The sequence below is a fragment of the Eptesicus fuscus genome, chromosome 17 (genome assembly GCF_027574615.1).
Source record: "Eptesicus fuscus isolate TK198812 chromosome 17, DD_ASM_mEF_20220401, whole genome shotgun sequence".
Taxonomy (NCBI): domain Eukaryota; kingdom Metazoa; phylum Chordata; class Mammalia; order Chiroptera; family Vespertilionidae; genus Eptesicus; species Eptesicus fuscus.
Window position 1 is genome coordinate 52,900,264 of NC_072489.1, and position 17,780 is coordinate 52,918,043.

The window sequence follows — 17,780 nt, forward strand, 5'->3', positions numbered from 1 at the left end:
TTTTTTGTTGCAGTAATTTATAACAAAATTTATAAGTTTAACCACATTTTTTTTTTTTCAGTTTCATTGAGATATAATTGACTTTTTAAACCATTTTCAATGTAGAGTTCAGGGTCATTAAGTAGATTCCCCTGTTGTGCATCTGTCAATACCATTTAACTCCAGACCTTCCCTTCCCAAACTGAAACTCTATACCCATTAATCAGTAAGTCTGTAAACCGCTGTCCCCTGTCCCTGACAACCACCTTTTACTTTCTATGAGTTTGACTACTCTAGGCACCTCATATGTGGAATCATAAGGTTTATGTTCTTTTCTGATGCTTATTGCCCCTAGCATAAATTTGTTAAAGCTCATCCATGTTGTAGCATGTGTCAGAATTTCATATCTTTTCAACCCTGAATAATTGCCCATTATATGTGTACACCACATTTTACTTATCTGTTCATCCACTGATGGATACTTGAGTTGCTTCTCATTGGCTATTGTGAATGATGATGCTATGAATATAGGTGTACAAATACCTGTCTCAGTTGCTGCTTTCCCATCTTTAGCCAGAAGTGGAATTGCTACATCATATGGCAATTCTATGTTTAATTTTTGAGGGATTGTCATGCTGTTTGCCATCGATGCTGTAACATTTTACATTCCCAGCAGCAATGTACAAGGGTTCTGAGTTGTCCACATTCTTGTCAACATTTAAAAAAATAGTAGTCATTCTAATGGGTGTGATAAATACTATATTTTAGGTAAAGATTTTACAGTACATTATTTTATTTTTATTGTTTATATAAGCAACATACTCACTGACAGGACATTAGCTTTGATAAGGTACATAGTATTTAGCTAATAGATAAAACAGTTAGGTCATGTATTAGATTTATATTTATAGTTTTTAAAGTTATACATCTTTATGTACTTTGTAAAGGATTAAACATTCCTAGAAATTATAAATTTTAAAATAAATTGAAGAAGTATTGACATATCTTCCTTTTTAAAAAATTACTGAATTTATTGGGGTGACATTGGTTAATAAAATTAAGTAGGTTTCAAGTGTCCATGTCTATAATACATCCTGTCTGTTTTGTATGATGTATTTCATTTTTAACCTTACCATGCCATCTTTGCTTAAATTTTTATTCCACACCTGGCTTAATGGAAGTAGTCCCTGAACAGCAAACCCCTTCCCTTGTGCCAGAAAACACTTACAAACACAGGAATTGTGTGTGGATTGGTTTCAGTGAGTCCGAATCAGAGTGCCCGGACGTGCAAGCAGCCGTGCTCCCTGCGCACCTCGTGTTCCAACTGCACCAGCAACGGCATGGAGTGCATGTGGTGCAGCAGCACCAAGCGCTGCGTGGACTCCAACGCCTACATCATCTCCTTCCCGTACGGCCAGTGCCTGGAGTGGCAGACTGCGACCTGCTCTCGTAAGTGCCGATGTGCAGGGACTGTTCCTTCGACAGCGACTTCCGTCACTATTCTACGATGGAACTAAACATTTGAGGAAGTTTTAAAAAATGAGGAAAAATGGTGTTACAGCTCGTTTTAAAACCTATTAGTGCTGTAAGCTCCTGGTTTATATTAGAGCATCATTTTGAGTTCCAGTAGGTATCTCCCCTACCTGTTAACCTTTGTCGCATTTGTCCTTCCCTGACTCTGAGTGCATGTTGCAAACAGCATAGCATTCCCAAGGTCACAGATGGCTTTGCTGTGTTTCTTCAGTGTCCTTCGACCCAGGCCAGTTCCCATGAGTTCTCTGTCTTACATGCCTATGGTATTTTTTAAAGAATCTGTACCAGTTGTATTCTAAGTTTCACAATTTGGATTTGTCCACTTGTTTCTTCATGATTAGATTCAAATTAGCCTTTTTTAATTATTAGATTCAAGTGAAGCCTTTTGGGCAAGAATATCGTATCCGTGGCGGCACAGCTGCTACGAAGGCGGGCTTACAGTTTGGATTGGCATCACGAGGGGAGTGGTGTCAGCAGAGTGGTTCTGGGCCGGCAGGAGAAGATCCGGGCCCTGGTTGGTGTCGTGTTTCCTAAGGACCGTAGGATGAGGATGCTTCTGGTTACTGGTACAACATGGTTATGAGAGTGGCTTTTCTTGCGAAGACCAATTGCATCAGGAAGTCACTGCCAAGGGGATTGCATAGTACGACTGATGGCACTGGTGGCCTTGTAGGAATTTGAGTCAGTGTGGGAGAATTTAGAAGCTACTTGTCTGGGCTAGCTTCCTGCGAGCAGCGGCTCCCTCCTGGAGGCGGCCACGCGCCGGTTTCCTGGAAGTGCGGGCCATCACAAGGCCTGTTCTGAAGTACCTGCTGGACTTGCTTAGAGCCCCTTGGCTGCCTGGCCTTCCTTCCATAGGAGCAGCCACTGGCAGCGTGGCTGTGATAAGTGTCACTGTCCCCGCAGCACCATGCATTGTCTACCCATTTATTCTTCCTTCCATTCTTGCGAGCTCTCTTGGTTTTCCTCCAAGAGGAAGAGCCACTTCCTGGAAGAGCAGCTTCATAATTCTGAGGCCCCTGTTGGTGGTGAATCTCCTGTTTTGAGGCCTGCCCTGGCGCCCAGTGGACCTCAGACCACATGGTCACCCAGTGGTCAGCCCTTGTTGCTCAGATGAGTAACCTCATTCAGAGGTGGTTGTCTGCTTAAGACAGTGCGGGTGGAGACTCACTGGTTTTTCAGACCTTCCATCCTTCCAGGGAGGATGGATTTTACCCAGGGATCCAGCCAAGCCCGTATTTGTTTCTTATTGGGCACCGCTGTGGCATGGAGACTGACCTTGGAGGCTCGCTCTCCCAGGCTGTGGCTCTTGTGTACATTTGTTGCTTCAGGCTCTTGGCATCAAGTGAGAGGTGCTTCTGGAATGCGCATGGCTGGATATGTTGTAGGTTGAGCTTTCTGTTTCTAGTCTTTCTTTGAACTTTGGTAAGGAATGGTGATGTACACGATTAGGTGTGTGGAAATGGGGTAGCTGCAGGCATAACATGGTCTCACTAGCACAGAAAGTACCTTATAACTAGGAGCTCGCTGGTGCGGAGGGTTGAGTACCAGTGCTGGAGGCTGGTGGGGAGTTGAGACAGTGCCCAGCCCCTCTTGCCTCCATAGCCGTGTTTGTCCATAAACATTAATATTCAGTGAAAGAAGCCAAACAAAAGGTTACATACTGTATGACTCCATTTATATAAAGTTCAGAAGTAGTGAAAGCTGCATTATATTGTTTAGGAATGATTATTTAGGTCAGTGGTTGGCAAACTCATTAGTCAACAGAGCCACAGTTTGCCGACCACTGATTTAGGTGGTAAAACTATAGAGCAGGGGTCCTCAAACTTTTTAAACAGGGGGCCAGTTCTCTGTCCCTCAGACCGTTGGAGGGCTGGACTATAGTTTTAAAAAAAAAAAAACTATGAACAAATTCCTATGCACACTGCTAAGTTGGCTGCTAAGCAGGACAGGCAGCGGCGGCAAAAACACCCGGCGGGCCGGATAAATGTCCTTGGCGGGCCACGGGCCGTAGTTTGAGGACCCCTGCTATAGAGTAAGGCAAAAAGTTATTCTTCTGAATGTCAGTGGGTACTGCTGGGAAAAGATTGGGGGTGCTGGTTAGGAAAAGGGAACGAAGGAGGCAGTGTTGCACTTCTAGGCTGGGTGCAGGTACAAAGCATTTATTTACAACTAGAGGCCCAGTGCACGAATTCATGCATGGGTGGGGTCCTGCCGGCCCACCATGATGGGGGCCGATCGGGGCCTGGTCGGAGGGGGGAGGGGCCGCAGGTGGTTGGCAGGCCGGCTCCTCCCACAATTGGGCCTGCTGGTTGGCCGCAGTGGGCGTCATAGCGACCAGTCATTCTGGTTGTTCTGGCATTCTGGTCGCTGGCTTTTTATATATATATATATATATATATATATATATATATATATATATATGTATAATTTATTACTGTAGTACATTATGTTGTATTATGATTTATGTACTTCTTTTTAAAAATATATATATTTCTTTATTGATTTCAGAGAGGAAGGGAGAAGGAGAGAGAGAGAGAGAGAAACATCAATGATGAGAGAGAATCATTGATCGGCTGCCTCCTGCACACACACTACTGGGGATCAGGCCCGCAACCCAGGCTTGTGCCCTTGGCTGGAATCGAACCTGGGACCCTTCAGTCCACAGGCTGATGCTCTATCCACTGAGCCAAGACGGCTAGGGCGATTTATGTACTTCTTGTATGTGTTTTATGCATGTTATATTTTATAATTAAAAAGGCTAAAAGGTAGGGAAAAAGGTACCCAAGCTCTCATGCTCTTAAGAAGTTTCTAAAAATTATTTAGAATTAGATCTAAATTGTCTTCTCTGCTCACAAATCTTTCTTGTATTTCATTCCCTGTTATCTGTGCATCTTTTGGAGAACAGTTCAATAATTCTTTCTAAATATACTTGTGGCTGGAAGCTTTTTGAGTTTTGCATGTCTAAAGTATATTTTCCATGTTCACTTGAACGATGGAAAGACTGGAACTTGGAGTTCTGAATAATTCTTTCCTGAGAACTTCTAGCATTCGATGTGGATGAGATTCTTAATTTTCATTTCCTGTGGAACTTTTTTTCTTTACTTTGAGAGCTTTTAAATTGTTTTCTTTATGGCTGGCATTCAAAATTTTGCATTTCATTTAAATCCAGTTTTCCAGGAGTTGATATGGATTTTAAAATTGATTGTCATTGTTTTTCCATCTGAAGAGTAGTTTCTTCACCTGTTAAAAATGTTCTTTAATGTCTAAAATTATTTTTTCTTCTATTTAATATATCCAACAAGAGTAAATAGTTGTTGGAATTTCTAGATATCTCAATATTTTTTAATTACTTTTACTTTCAATTTTTTTGGCTTAGGTTTTGCTCCATAGCATTTAAAATCATATGCCCTGTGTATTCTTGTGGGGAAGTGGGACATTGTACTTATCTCATTTGAGGTTTTCTAGTAACTGGAACTTGAAGGAAACGTCTCTTTGCAAATGAGAAGCAAATAAGATTTTGCAGTATTCTTCAGTATTTTCCAGTTATAATATTGTGATAGGAATGCTAAAAATTCACAAATTAAAGAAAAGAAATATATTTTAAGACAAATTTTGCCTAATGGTTTTTAAGAAAACTTTGCTAATAACTGGAATTATGAATAATTAATATACTTTAAGTAGTTGGATATTCTATTTGTGAAAATGAAATGCCATTGGGTTATTGAAAGCAATAATAGAAGATTTAGTTCTTAATATATAAAAGTTCAAATAAAAATGTAATTAAATTGATATGCTGAAAATGGAATAATAAGAAACATGAGAATATAGTATACATCTCACAAATATATATTTCTTTCAATATTTTACAGGTTTATGTACATGCTCAATTTAGACTTGTTATTCTTGGCAGTTAGGGAAGGTAATCTTTTGTTTAAATCAATTCTTTCATGAATCATGCCTTTGGTGTCATAACTAAAACATCATCAAACCCAAGGTCATCTAGATTTTCTTACATGTAGTTTTGCTTATGTCACCCAGCTGTTCTTACATGCTGTCTACTTTATCCACGAGAGCTCATAGCCTATTAATCATAGTTGTTTTAAATTCTTGTTCTGGTAATTCCAACATTCCTGTCATGTCTGGTCTGATGGTCTGATGCTTGTTCAAACTCTCTCTCTCTCTATCTCTCTCTTGCCTTTTGATATACCTTGTAATTTTTCTTGATAGCCAGATATTATATGTGAGTAAAAAAAACGAGTATAAATTGGCCTTCAGTAATGTAGTGGTGAGGAATGGGCGAGGAGAAGTATTTTATGGTTCTATGATTAGGTCTCCGTCTTTTCATGAGCCTGTGGCCCATACTGTGAATTTCACTAGTGCTTCTTAGCTTCCCCCTTCTCTTAGGTGGGAGAGCATGGCTGGAGGGAGCTTGAGGTTGTGTATTTCTCTTTCTCCGCTCACGTTAGAGTTGGGTATCTTCCTTTAATCAAGTCAGGTAGGTTCTCATAGAACCCCAGGTGTTTGGGCTCTATTAAATACTTCCTCCAGGCTTTGTTAAGAAGTACAGACTGCTCTGGCATATTTTAAAGTGGTTCCCTTTCCTCTCCTCCTGCTGGGAGCATAAGGGGCTTTTTCTTTGTTATTTACTTTGAGGACCTGATAGAGCTTCTGGAGATAAAGCTCATAACAGTGTGGGGTTCCTCTGATGACTGGGTGCCCTGGGGCGGTAAACTCGCAGAGTTGTCCAGAGTCAGCTTCCAGCAGTTCATCAATCACAGGTCAGGTTTTCTGACTCTGGTACTGAGTCCTGCAGAGGTTACTTTGGTAAATTGTGATGTTCTCCATCCACCTGTCTGCCTCTCAAATTTAGGGGATAGTGGTTTGCCCTATGACCTCACGTCTCTGATGGATATAAGAAGAATTGTTGATTTTTCAGTTTGTGTTACTTTTTACTTTTTGTTAGGAAGGAATGGTGACTTCTAACCTCATTACTTGCTGGACTGGAAACCAGAAATTGTCAGTAATCATTTGATGACATAAATTCTTGCAGATTAATTTTTCAAATTCTTATATATTTCAAAAAACATATTAAATATTTACAACTTAGTCTTTCAAAAAGTCATAAATAAATAAAATAAAAATGATTGCTCTGATTACTTGTAGATCATACATAGTCTCTGTACTATCCATAATTTAGGAAGCTTTTCTATTATTGTTTTCTATAAGAAAAAGAAAAACCAATAGAGTCTGTCAGTTTTCGAGTCAGCATTAAAGGCTAAAGAATGAATTTCCTACAGGGTTAACATTAGTCACTTGTGTTTAATGACTCAAAAAATATTCTTTCTTTTATAATTTATTATTAAATAAATATAGGAGATGGTACTCATTTTCCACCTTCTTACTTCCAATCTCTGAAATGCTTAGCATGCAAGAAATTCATAACAACAAATCATATTGTAATTGATGAATTTTTAAATCTAATATTCTGTTATTCCTTCATGGTCCTCTATATTGAATTCTTGATGTTCAGTTTTGCCATTGTTTACAGAAATCTTACTGGGTACAAAGTGTACCCAGTAATATTAAAATACTGAGTGGCAATTAAGTTATTATTACCATAACAGTGAAACTGAATCTGCCAGAAATCTACTAGGAGAAATTTTTCTTGGTGCCTTGTCCCTGTGTCACCATCTTCTGTGGATATACAATTCCCAAGACAAAGTGTCCCTGTTCTAGCAAAATACCAGTACTCAAAGAGCACCTCAGCCCAATATAGGATACTCTGATTATGAATTAAAAATTTAAAACATTACATGGGAACTATTATAAATGCGATGTCAGACTATGATAGGTTCATTCTTAGAAAAAACATCCCAGTATTGATAGGCTTTGTTGAGGGTCATAGGTTACACATCAGTTAAACAAAAGAGGCTGAGATTCAGTGATGAGTCGCAGAGTGATATTCTGCCCTGAAAGTCAGAGACAGCCTGTCTGCTGGTTGCCTGATGGAGGCAGAGTACCCAAGTTCCATGTTCCCATCCAGATGGCTCTATGGGTGGAGACTGAATTTTACTTATCACAGGAGAGCCAAATACTAGCATCTTGGACCCCTGGAAAGAGCTTCGTCCATACGAGACAGTCCTAATGTGGCTCAGCCATCACAGGGACGGACAGGCATCACAGCACTGGCCATTCCCAGGCAGATTGCACATTTTCCTCGAAGGCCTTCACTAGGCACAGTAGCGAACGTGGCTGTACATCACAGACAAAAGAAGTGTGGGCTGTAGGCCCCTCATAAGCTCCCCGAAGGGCCTAATCCTGGCAAAGCTCAGGAGACTTGAAGTTCTGACTTCATTTTTCTCCATGTCCTAGTCACCACTCATTTCTAACCCTCAAGTCCGTCCATCCATCTCCTCATTGTTCATGATGAATGTTTTCTTTGCTTTAAGTAGTTGCTTTCTTAAGGCATTATTACCAAAATGTGTATTCTATAGATGACCTTTTACAGTCTTTTTTCTCAGATCATATTTATTTCTTCATTAGCTTACAGTTCTACTTGAGTATAAAGTCATGTAACATGTTTGTTAATGTTCCTGTCACACAGCTCAGAATTGTTCTGGATTGAGAACCTGTGGGCATTGCCTGGAACAGCCTGGGTGTGGCTGGTGCAATGACCCTAGTAACACAGGAAGAGGACACTGCATTGAAGGCTCTTCCCGAGGACCCATGAAGCTCGTGGGAACGCACAGCAGTGAGATGGTTCTTGACTCCAGTCTTTGTCCCAAAGAAAAGAACTATGAGTGGTCCTTTATCCAGTGTCCAGGTAAGAAACGTGTGATGATAACAATTGCAGTTTTTCAGACAGTTCAGTTTTTCAATCAAAGTGTTTTTTCAAACAATTTCAAGAATATTTTTTTCTTTCTTGTAATAAAGATTTAGGAAAAAAGAATAACAAGATGAGGCTAAAATTCAGAGATAAAAAATATTCTTCCCTATATCCACCTGTGTTGTATTGATGGTGTTCTGTTTGGAATTATTAAATAGGCTAATAAGATACATTGCAAATAATTATTAGATTAGGTTTCATCTCAGTTTTTATGAGGAAATAATATTGGCTTATGCCTTTTTTGTTGTTGTTTTTTTTATCCTAGTATTATATCTTAGAATTCAAAGGTAACTCCTAGGATCTAGTCAAACTTCATGGTAAGAGTAGGAATTTTCTCGGTAATACCTATGATGGAGTCACCTGGCCTCATTTTGAAAGTTGCCTTTGGTATTCACTACCACTCAAGTTTGAAGGTCAATAATTACTAGATTTTAGGATTTGTTTGTGTTTGTTTGTTAGTCCATATTTTTGTTGAGTGCCTACTATGTGCTAAAGAATATCTTAGATGCTAGAGATACAACAAATAACAAATAAGTTTAATATCATTCATGGAGTCTGTATTCATGGAGCTTGTATTCTCATTGAAATTACACATACACATATGACGTTAGATGGTGATACGTGCTATTAAATAAATAAGGCCAGGAAGGGGGAATATGGCTAGCCATTTAAACTGTGTGGTGAGAGAAGATCTTCCTGAGAAGGGACTTGTGATAAATACCTCAAGTAGAGGAGGGAGTGAATACTAGGGACATTCGGGAAAGAGTGATCTAGAAGAGGGATCAACCTGACACAAGGACTGGATAAGATCGTTACTAATGACTGTGGTGGTTTTAACATATATCCACACACTCTTAGACACTCCTGAAATAACACAGCAATCCACAGCTAATAAGCCAAGAAATTAGATAAAATGAAATAATATTTCATGCAAGAGAAGGCAGAACAAGAGAAAAAATGCAAGACAGAACAGATGGGACAAATAGTTAACTAATAGCAAAACAATAGTTTTAAGCTCAGTCATTTCAATAGTTATGCTAAATGTAAATGACCTAATCCCCTCAATAAAAGGGCTGATGTTTTCATATCAGCTAAAAAAGCAAGACCCAACTATAGGCTGCCTATAAGAAACCCATTTAAAATATAAAGACATATATTTTAAAAGTAAAAGAATGGAAAGAGATACACTGTGAGAACATAAATCAAGAGAGAGGTGAATTGGCTATACGAATATCAAACAAATAGTTTCCAGAGCAAAAAAAAAGTGTCACTTTATAAAGATAAATGGGTAAATTAATCAAAAAGACATAACATTTCTAAACATTTTCACCAATTAACAGACTTTAAAATGGGTGAAGATTTAGTGGTGGATGATCAAGAATCCTCTTTTAATCTCCAGAGACATTATAGGTTATCACTTCCTCCTTGGATTTGTGTGGCTGGTACTATACCTTTTGTTTGTTTTTTTCTTACCCCCTTTTTTTTTGGGGGGGGGGCGAGGGGGTGTCTATTAATTTTCTATTCCAGCATAAAAAGTTACCACAAACTTAGAGGCTTAAACAATACTCGTTTATAGCTCACAGTTCTGTATTCCGAAGTTGGGCCCTGGCCTGGCTGGCTTCTCTGCTCCGGGTCTCAAGGGCTGAAACCAAGGTGTCGGTCAGGCCGAGCTTTTGTTTGGAAGATCTAGAGAAGAATCTGCTTGCAAGCTCATTCATAGTGTTGGTGGAATTCAGTTCCTTGTAGTTGTAGGACTGAGGTGCCTGTTTTCCAATTGGCTGTCAGCCAGTGACCACTCAGCTTCTAAGGAATGCGTACATTCTCTCACACACGGCCCCCCTTCATCTCCAACTCGCAGTGTAGAGTCTCAGAAACTCAGATGGATCTCTGACACTTTCAGTCTCTTTCTTCAGGTGGAGTCCAGTTCCTTGTAAGGGTTCAGCTGATTGGGTCCATCCAGGATGATCTCCCTTTTAAAAACTCAGCTGGCCATGTAACATGCCTACTCATCAGAGTGACCATCCATCACATGCACAGGCCCCTGCCACACTCAAGAGGAAACCATTATGTTTGATTAAATAACTGAGTACTGTAACCTAGCTTCATTGACACATAAGACTATTGCATCATACGATTTACCCATTTAAAGTCTACAACTCAGTGGTTTTTATTATATACTACACAGAATTATGCAACTATTACTACAATCAATTTAAAAAGAGGGAAGGCAGGGGAGGGTGGGTGGGAAGTGATCAACCAGTGAACTTGTATGCATATATGCATAATCCTTGGATACAGACAATGGAGTGGTGAGGGCCTGGGAGGGGAGAGGGAAAGGGAGCCGGCTGGAAAAGATTAAATGGGGGAGAAAGGAGAACCTATGTAATACTTTCAACAATAAAGATTTAAAACAATAACAACATTTTTGCCATTCCCCAGTAGAAACCTGATACTAACAGTCACTGCATGTTAAATCCCCTCTTATTCTTGTGAGCCCTAGGCAAGCACTAATCTTTGTATCTCTATAGATTTGCCTATTCTGGATAGTTTATATAAATTGAATTATACAATTGCTGTCTTTTGGGACTGGCTTCTTTCCCTATGAATAATATTTTCAAGTTTTATTCATGTTGTAGCATGTCTCAGTACTTCATTTTTTACCAAATAATATTCCATGATAAGAGTCTACCACATTTTGTTTATCCGTTCGTCCCTTCATGGACATTAGGGGGTTTCCAGTCTTTGGCTTTTTGAGTAATGCTTCTGTGTATAGACATATTTTCATTACGTTGGGAATGGAATATCTGAGTCAAATGCAAGCCATGTTTAACCTTTTGAGGAACTGTCAGACTATTTCAAAGTAGCTGCATTGTTTTATATTCCTAACAGCAGTGAACAGGGGTTCCAGTTACTCCATATCTTTGCCAAACACTGGTTACTCACATATTTTGATTATAGTCATCCTGGCGGGTGTGAAGTGTTATCCTGGTGGGTGTGAAGTGTTATCTCATTGTGGTTTTGATGTGCAATTTCTTGTTGCTAGTGATGCTGAACATTTTTAAATGTATTTTTGGCCATTTGTATGTCTTTGGAGAAATGTCTATCAGATTCTTTGCCCATTGTTAAATTGGGTCTTTTGTCCTTTTATTGTGGAACTATAGGAGTTCTTTATATATTCTGAATACAAGTCCTGTATCAAAAATTGTTTTGCAAATATTTCCTCCCATTCTGTAGGTTATCTTCCCTTTTTTGTTTTTTGTTTTTCCTTTGTATTGAATTTATTGGGATGACACTGGTTAACAATCCTACAGGTTTCAGGTGCGCAGTTCTAGAACAGATCATCTGTACACTGTATTGTGTGTCCACCACCCAAATGGAATCTCTGTGCGTCACTATTTATTCCCCCAACACCCTTCTCCATCTCTTCTCACTCCTCTCCCGCTGGCATTCCCCACACTGCTGTCCATGGCCCTGAGTTTTTTTCTCTTGCTCAATACCTGCTCACTCCCCACCCAACACAGTTATCGGCGTGTTCTCTATCTAGGAGGCTGTCTCTGTTTTGCTTGGTTGTTCATTTTGTTCATAAGATTCCACATTTGAGTGAAATCATGTGGTACTTGTCTTTTCTCACTGGCTTATTTCACTTAGCATAATGCTCTCCAGGTCTGTCCATGCTGTTGCGAAGGCTAAGATTTCCTTCTTTTTTATGGCAGAATGGAATTTTGTTTTATAAATTTACCACAGCTTTTTTTTTTATTCACTCATCTACTGATGGGCACTTGTGCAGCTTCCAATTCTTGGCTGTTGTAAATAACGTTGCATTAATTCTTTTGAATGAGTGTTTTGGGTTTCTTCAGATAAATTCCTAGAAGTGGAGTTGCTGGGTCATAAGGCAGTTCCATTTTTAACTTTTGAAGGTAACTCCATTCTGCTCTCCATAGTGGCTGTACCAATCTGCATTCCCATCAATAGTTCCCTTTTCTCCATATCCTGTCTTTTCACTTAAAAATTTTTTAAAAATTCATTTCAGAAAGGAATGGAGAGGGAGAGAGAAATAGAAACATCAGTGATGAGAGAGACTCATTGATCGGCTGCCTCCTGCACACCCCCACTGGGGATTGAGCCCGCAACCCAGGCATCGAACTGGAATCGAACCCGGGCCCCTTCAGTCCACAGGCCACCTCTATCCACTGAGCCACACCGTCTAGGGCGGTTTTCACTTTTTTGATAGTGTACTTTGAATCACAAAAGTTTTTGATTTTGATGATATCCTATCTATTTTTTTATTGTTTCTTGTGCTGTTGGTGATACTCCTTTGAAACCATCCTATATGATAAAAGCATAATATGCAAATAGACTGAACACGGACCGACCAAGTGGGCAGAGGGAGTGAAGGGAACGGCAATGGGGGTGGTGGTGACCAGTGGTGGCGGAGGGCTGATGGGGGGGCCGGCACCGTCCCCTGATTGGCCTGTCTGGTCGCCTCCTGCAGAGGGAGGCCCGGTGACAGCTGCACGGTGATGGGGGCAGTGCTGTCCCCTGATTGGCCATCCGGTCACCTCCCCAAGAGGGAGGGAGCCTAAGCCGTCAGTAGGACATCCCCTGACAACTCCCGGACTGTGAGAGGGCTCAGGCCAGGCTGAGGGGACCGCCCCCCCCCCCTTTCAGTGCACAAATTTTCATCCACCAGGCCTCTAGTGCATAATATAAGATTCCAAAGATTTATGCCTGTTTTCTTTTAAGAGTTTAATAGCTTTAGCTCTTGCATTTAGGTCTCTGACCAGTTTTGAGTTATTTAAAAAAAAAAGACTCTACCATGTTTTTATTTTATTTTATTGAGTGAGGGTGGGGGAAGGGAAAGAAGGAGAGAGAGAGAGAGAGAGAGAGAGAGAGAGAGAGAGAGAGAGAGAGAGAAGAGAGAGAGAAGAGAGAGAGAGAGAGAGAGAAGAGAGAGAAGAGAGAAAAAGAGAGAAACATTGGTTGGTTGCCTCTCCCACTCACCCAAATGGGTTTGAACCTGCAGCCTGGGTGTGTGCCCTGACCGGGAATTGAACCATCACCATCTTTTGGTGTATGGAATGGCGCTCCCAACTAATTGAACCATGCTAGCTAGGGTCAAGTTACTTCTTACATGTGTTGTGAGAAAGGAACTTAATTCTTTTGTCAGAGTATCTAGGTCTCTCAGCACCATTTGTTGAAAAGACTATTCTTTCCCCATTGAATTTATTTTTTATATTTTAGTTTTCATCTTTAGAAATTGTATTTTAGTCATTTTATATTTTCCATTTCTCTCTTTCTCTGTATTCTTGAGTATATGGATAACTCTCTTAATAATTGTTTTAAAAATCCTCTGCTCATTCCATCCCTGTGCTATTTCTTTGTCTGTTTCTATTGATGTGTGTGTGTGTGTGTGTGTGTGTGTGTGTGTGTGTGTGTGTTTATTTACTGAATATGAGTCAAAATTTCCAGCTCCGTTATTTTGTTTGGTATCCTGGACATTGTGATTTTTGCAGTTTATTATTAAATTTTGTTTTATTTCTTTTAGTGTGTTGAACTTTTTTCTGGCATGCAGTTATATTACATGCGATCTGTATGATCACTTCCAAAATTGTTTTTAAGGTTTGTTAGGACTTGTGCATAGCAGCCCTAAGTCCAGTGTGAATTCTTTTCCATGAAGACAGAGCCTCTTTGTGGTCTCTGCACAATGCTCTTTGCATTATGATTTCTCCCTACTCTGACTAGTGGGCATGCAAACTCTTCCTCGTCCTATAGGAGTTGTTTTCTGGTAGTTCTCTCTCCAGCTTCATGGAGTTTCACATTACGTTCAGTTATTCAGTCAGATTCAGTCCCCTCTGCAGATTGCTGTGTCCATCTCTCGCCTGTGGTATTTTGTTCCACAAATTCTAGCCACCACGGCCTCTCTGAACTTTGGTCTGTGTTTCCTCAACTAAATGAGACCTCTGGCCTTTGCTTGGGTTCCCTCCCCGAGCTGCACGCTCTAATCTGCTTCCAGGTGGCAAGCGGGACACGCATATTTTGTTTCCCTTTTCTCAGGCATGCCGTTCCTGAGCTGCCTGTGATGTTCGCAAGTAGTTGCTTCATACGTTTTCTTTAGTTTTCTTGTTTACCATTAGAGGTCAATTACTTGAGTGATTAATCCTTCATGGGCCGAAGGTAGAACTCTTCTTATCAGTGTGTTGTTGTTATTTTTACAATTAACCTCTTGTAAACAGTCAATAGGTCTTGATTATTTTTGTTTTGTTTTTAAAAAATCTAGTTTGACAGTCTCTGTCCTTTATCAGAGTGTTAGTCAAATAAAATTTAATATAATATTGGTATTATTGAGTTTAATTCATACCATTAAGGTATTGATTTAACATTTTTTTCTTTATTTTTCTCTCTGTTGTTTGTTCTTTTGCCTTTTTTTTAGATGAATTGAGTGTTTTTTAAGTCCATTTTTTAACACTTTCATTGGATTTTTAGCTATACCTCTTTTGTGTTTTTTTTAGTGACTGCTGTAGTGATTGTAATAGTCACCTTTATCTTATCACAGTCTACCTTGAATCAGTATTATACTACTTCATGTATAAGGTAAGAATATTACAATAGTGTAATTCCATTTGCTTTTTTCCTGTCCTTTGTGTAATTATTGCCATATATTTTACTTCTACATATTAACCATGCAATACATTATTATTTTTGCTTTAACCCTTTGCACTCGCTTTTTTTTCTCGATTCCTTTATTCTAATGCTAACTGTGTTGAGTCATACTCGACATCCGAGTGCAAAAGGTTAAACAGTTTTCTTATAAAGAAACTAGAAGCCTGGTGCACGAAATTTGTGCACGGAGGGCAAGGGTGGGGGTCCCTCAGCCCAGCCTGCACCTTCTTTAATCCGGGACCCCTTGGGGGATGTACCAGGGATCAGGCCTAAACCGACAGTCAGACATCCCTCTCACAATCTGGGACCACTGGCTCCTAATCACTCGCCCGCCTGCCTGCCTGGTCGCCCCCAACTGCACCACCACCACCACCACCACTGGCCTGGTTGCCCCTAACTGGCCCCCACCCCCCTTGCCAGCCTGATCACCCCTCACTGCCCCCCTCCACCTCCCCGCTTCTGGCCAGGTTGCCCCCAACTGCCCCGCCCCCCTTCCGGCCTGGTCTCCCTAACTGCTCCCCTCTGCTGGCCTGGTTGCTCCTAACACTCTCCCACCCCCACTCCCACCCCCCGCTGCCGGCCTGGTTGCCCCACGCAGCCTGCTGTTCAGTCATTTGGTTGTCCCTCACTAATCCCCCTGCAGCCTGGTCATAGGCAGCCACCTTGTGAGGGCGTGAGGGTTAATTTGCATATTACCTCTTTTATTATATAGGATGATACAAATCTTTTTACTAACTCATATATTGATCATTTCCTGTGATTTTCGTTTTTTTAATAGAGATCTAAATTTCCTTTTGCTATAATATTTCTTTAGCTTGATGAACTTTAACTTAAATACTGTGTTTTTCAATTGTGGCATCAAATTATAATAGCTTTCATAGATATGAAAAATGTTTTTATTGTGTATATATGTCTTCATATTTGAAGGATATTTTTTACTGGAAATAGCATCTCAAGTTGACAGGTATATATTTTTCAGTGCTTTGATGATGTAATTTCCTTTTCTTCCAGCTTCCTCCATTTCTCTTAAGAATTTATCAGCTTTTTGTTTATCTTTTAACATCAATATGTCTTTTTCCTCCTGTTGACGTTTTTAAGGAGTTTTTTTTCTTTCTTAGTTTTTGGATGCCAGTAATTTTAATATAATGTACCTATGTGTCAGTTTTACTTTTTATTGAGATTGTGAATTGTATGGCTTATTTGCTCTGTGGCTTCATGTTTTTCATTATTTTTGTAACTTTTCTGCCATTCACTTGTTAGATACTGCATTTGTCCCATTGTGTCACTTGGTTCTTCATTTCTAGGAGATCACTAATGTTAGGCTTTTTCACTATGCCCCTAGTCTTTTTTACTGATACCGTATATTTTATTTCCTGGAAGCTCCTTTGATCTATATTTCAACTCACTAAATCTTTCTTTAAATGTTTCCAGTTTCCTCTTAAATTTGTTTTAGTTCTTTATTACTATTAAAATACATAGCACCCAAACGCACTGTGTTAAAGCAGTTTTATTCACGATTCTATACCATCTATTTTTGCTGATCTGCTAGGTTGTTCTTTCTCCTGTTTTTTCTTGCGTGGCTACAGTTATCTGGCAGTTTGACTGGTTTTGGATGGTCCCAGATGCTTCATGCACATGTCTGGTGGTGAGGCTGACTGGTTGAACTAGGGTTCTCAGCTGCAAATTCCTGTTCTGCGATGTGCGTGACCTTTCATCCTCCAACAGTATAGGCGCGGCCTCTCCGCATGGGGTTCTTAGACTAGAATTCCAGGCAGAGAACAGAATATGTCTACTTCTTGAGATCTAAGCCAGAATTTCTACCTCATCACTTACTTCTATTGTTCTGAGAAAATCTTGATGCCAGACCATGTTCAAAGGGTGGGGAAAATCACACTCTTTTTGATGAGAGGTAGGATAACATAACATTATGAATGTTGTACATAAAGAGATGGTAAAATTTTGTGCAAATTATTTTCAGTTCATCTAATTCTATTTTGTGCAAATTATTTTCAGCTCATATAATTAGTTCTATTTTGCTTGTTTGTTCATTGACATAACTCATCTATCTATATATAAAAGGCTAAGCGACTGTCCGACCGTCCAACCGTTAGCTATGATGCACAATGACCATCAGGGGGCAGACACTCAATGCAGGAGCTGCCAAGCTGCGGTGACTTGGCAGCAGTGGTTCTTGGGTGATGCACCCGGGACCAGACAGGAGGGAGCCCGATTCCGGGGTGCATCACATGGGAACCGCCCTCTTCCAATCTGGGACCCCTTGGTGGATGTTGGAGAGCTGGTTTTGGCCCAATCCCCGCAGGCCAGGCTGAGGGACCCCACCTGCCGGAGAGACCCCACTCACTCCGCAGATGCTCTTCAAGCCAGGGTGCTCTCCTAGGTGTGGCCGCCCGGGGAGGGACCATGGGAGGTTGGCTCCAGGGCTTGTCTGGCCCATCTCGCCCAGTTCCAGCCCGCTGGTCAACTTCTAATTAATTTTCTTTCAATGTGCACGAATCCATGCACCGGAGCACTAGTATATCATAAAATCCACCATTTTGAAGTATAGAATTCAGCAGTTTTTAATATAATCAGTAGATGTGCAACTATCATCATCATATAGTTCCAGAACATTTTAATATCTGCCAAACAAAACCCATCCCCTTTAACAGCCACTACTTTCCCCCTAAGAACCAGTGATTAGCTTTTTTTCTTTGTGTAT

The 17,780-nt window shown here is 40.3% G+C and overlaps 1 protein-coding gene across 1 annotated transcript in view; it reads left to right on the top strand.

Annotated features, from left to right (window-relative positions):
* The window catches only part of ATRNL1 (attractin like 1), a 449,173-nt gene that overhangs the window by 100,510 nt on the left and 330,883 nt on the right, over positions 1-17,780 (top strand). Inside the window, exons 17-18 of the mRNA XM_054728743.1 lie at positions 1,240-1,428; positions 8,120-8,338. Coding sequence (XP_054584718.1) covers positions 1,240-1,428; positions 8,120-8,338 — 408 coding nt within the window. The remainder of the gene's footprint in view (positions 1-1,239; positions 1,429-8,119; positions 8,339-17,780) is intronic.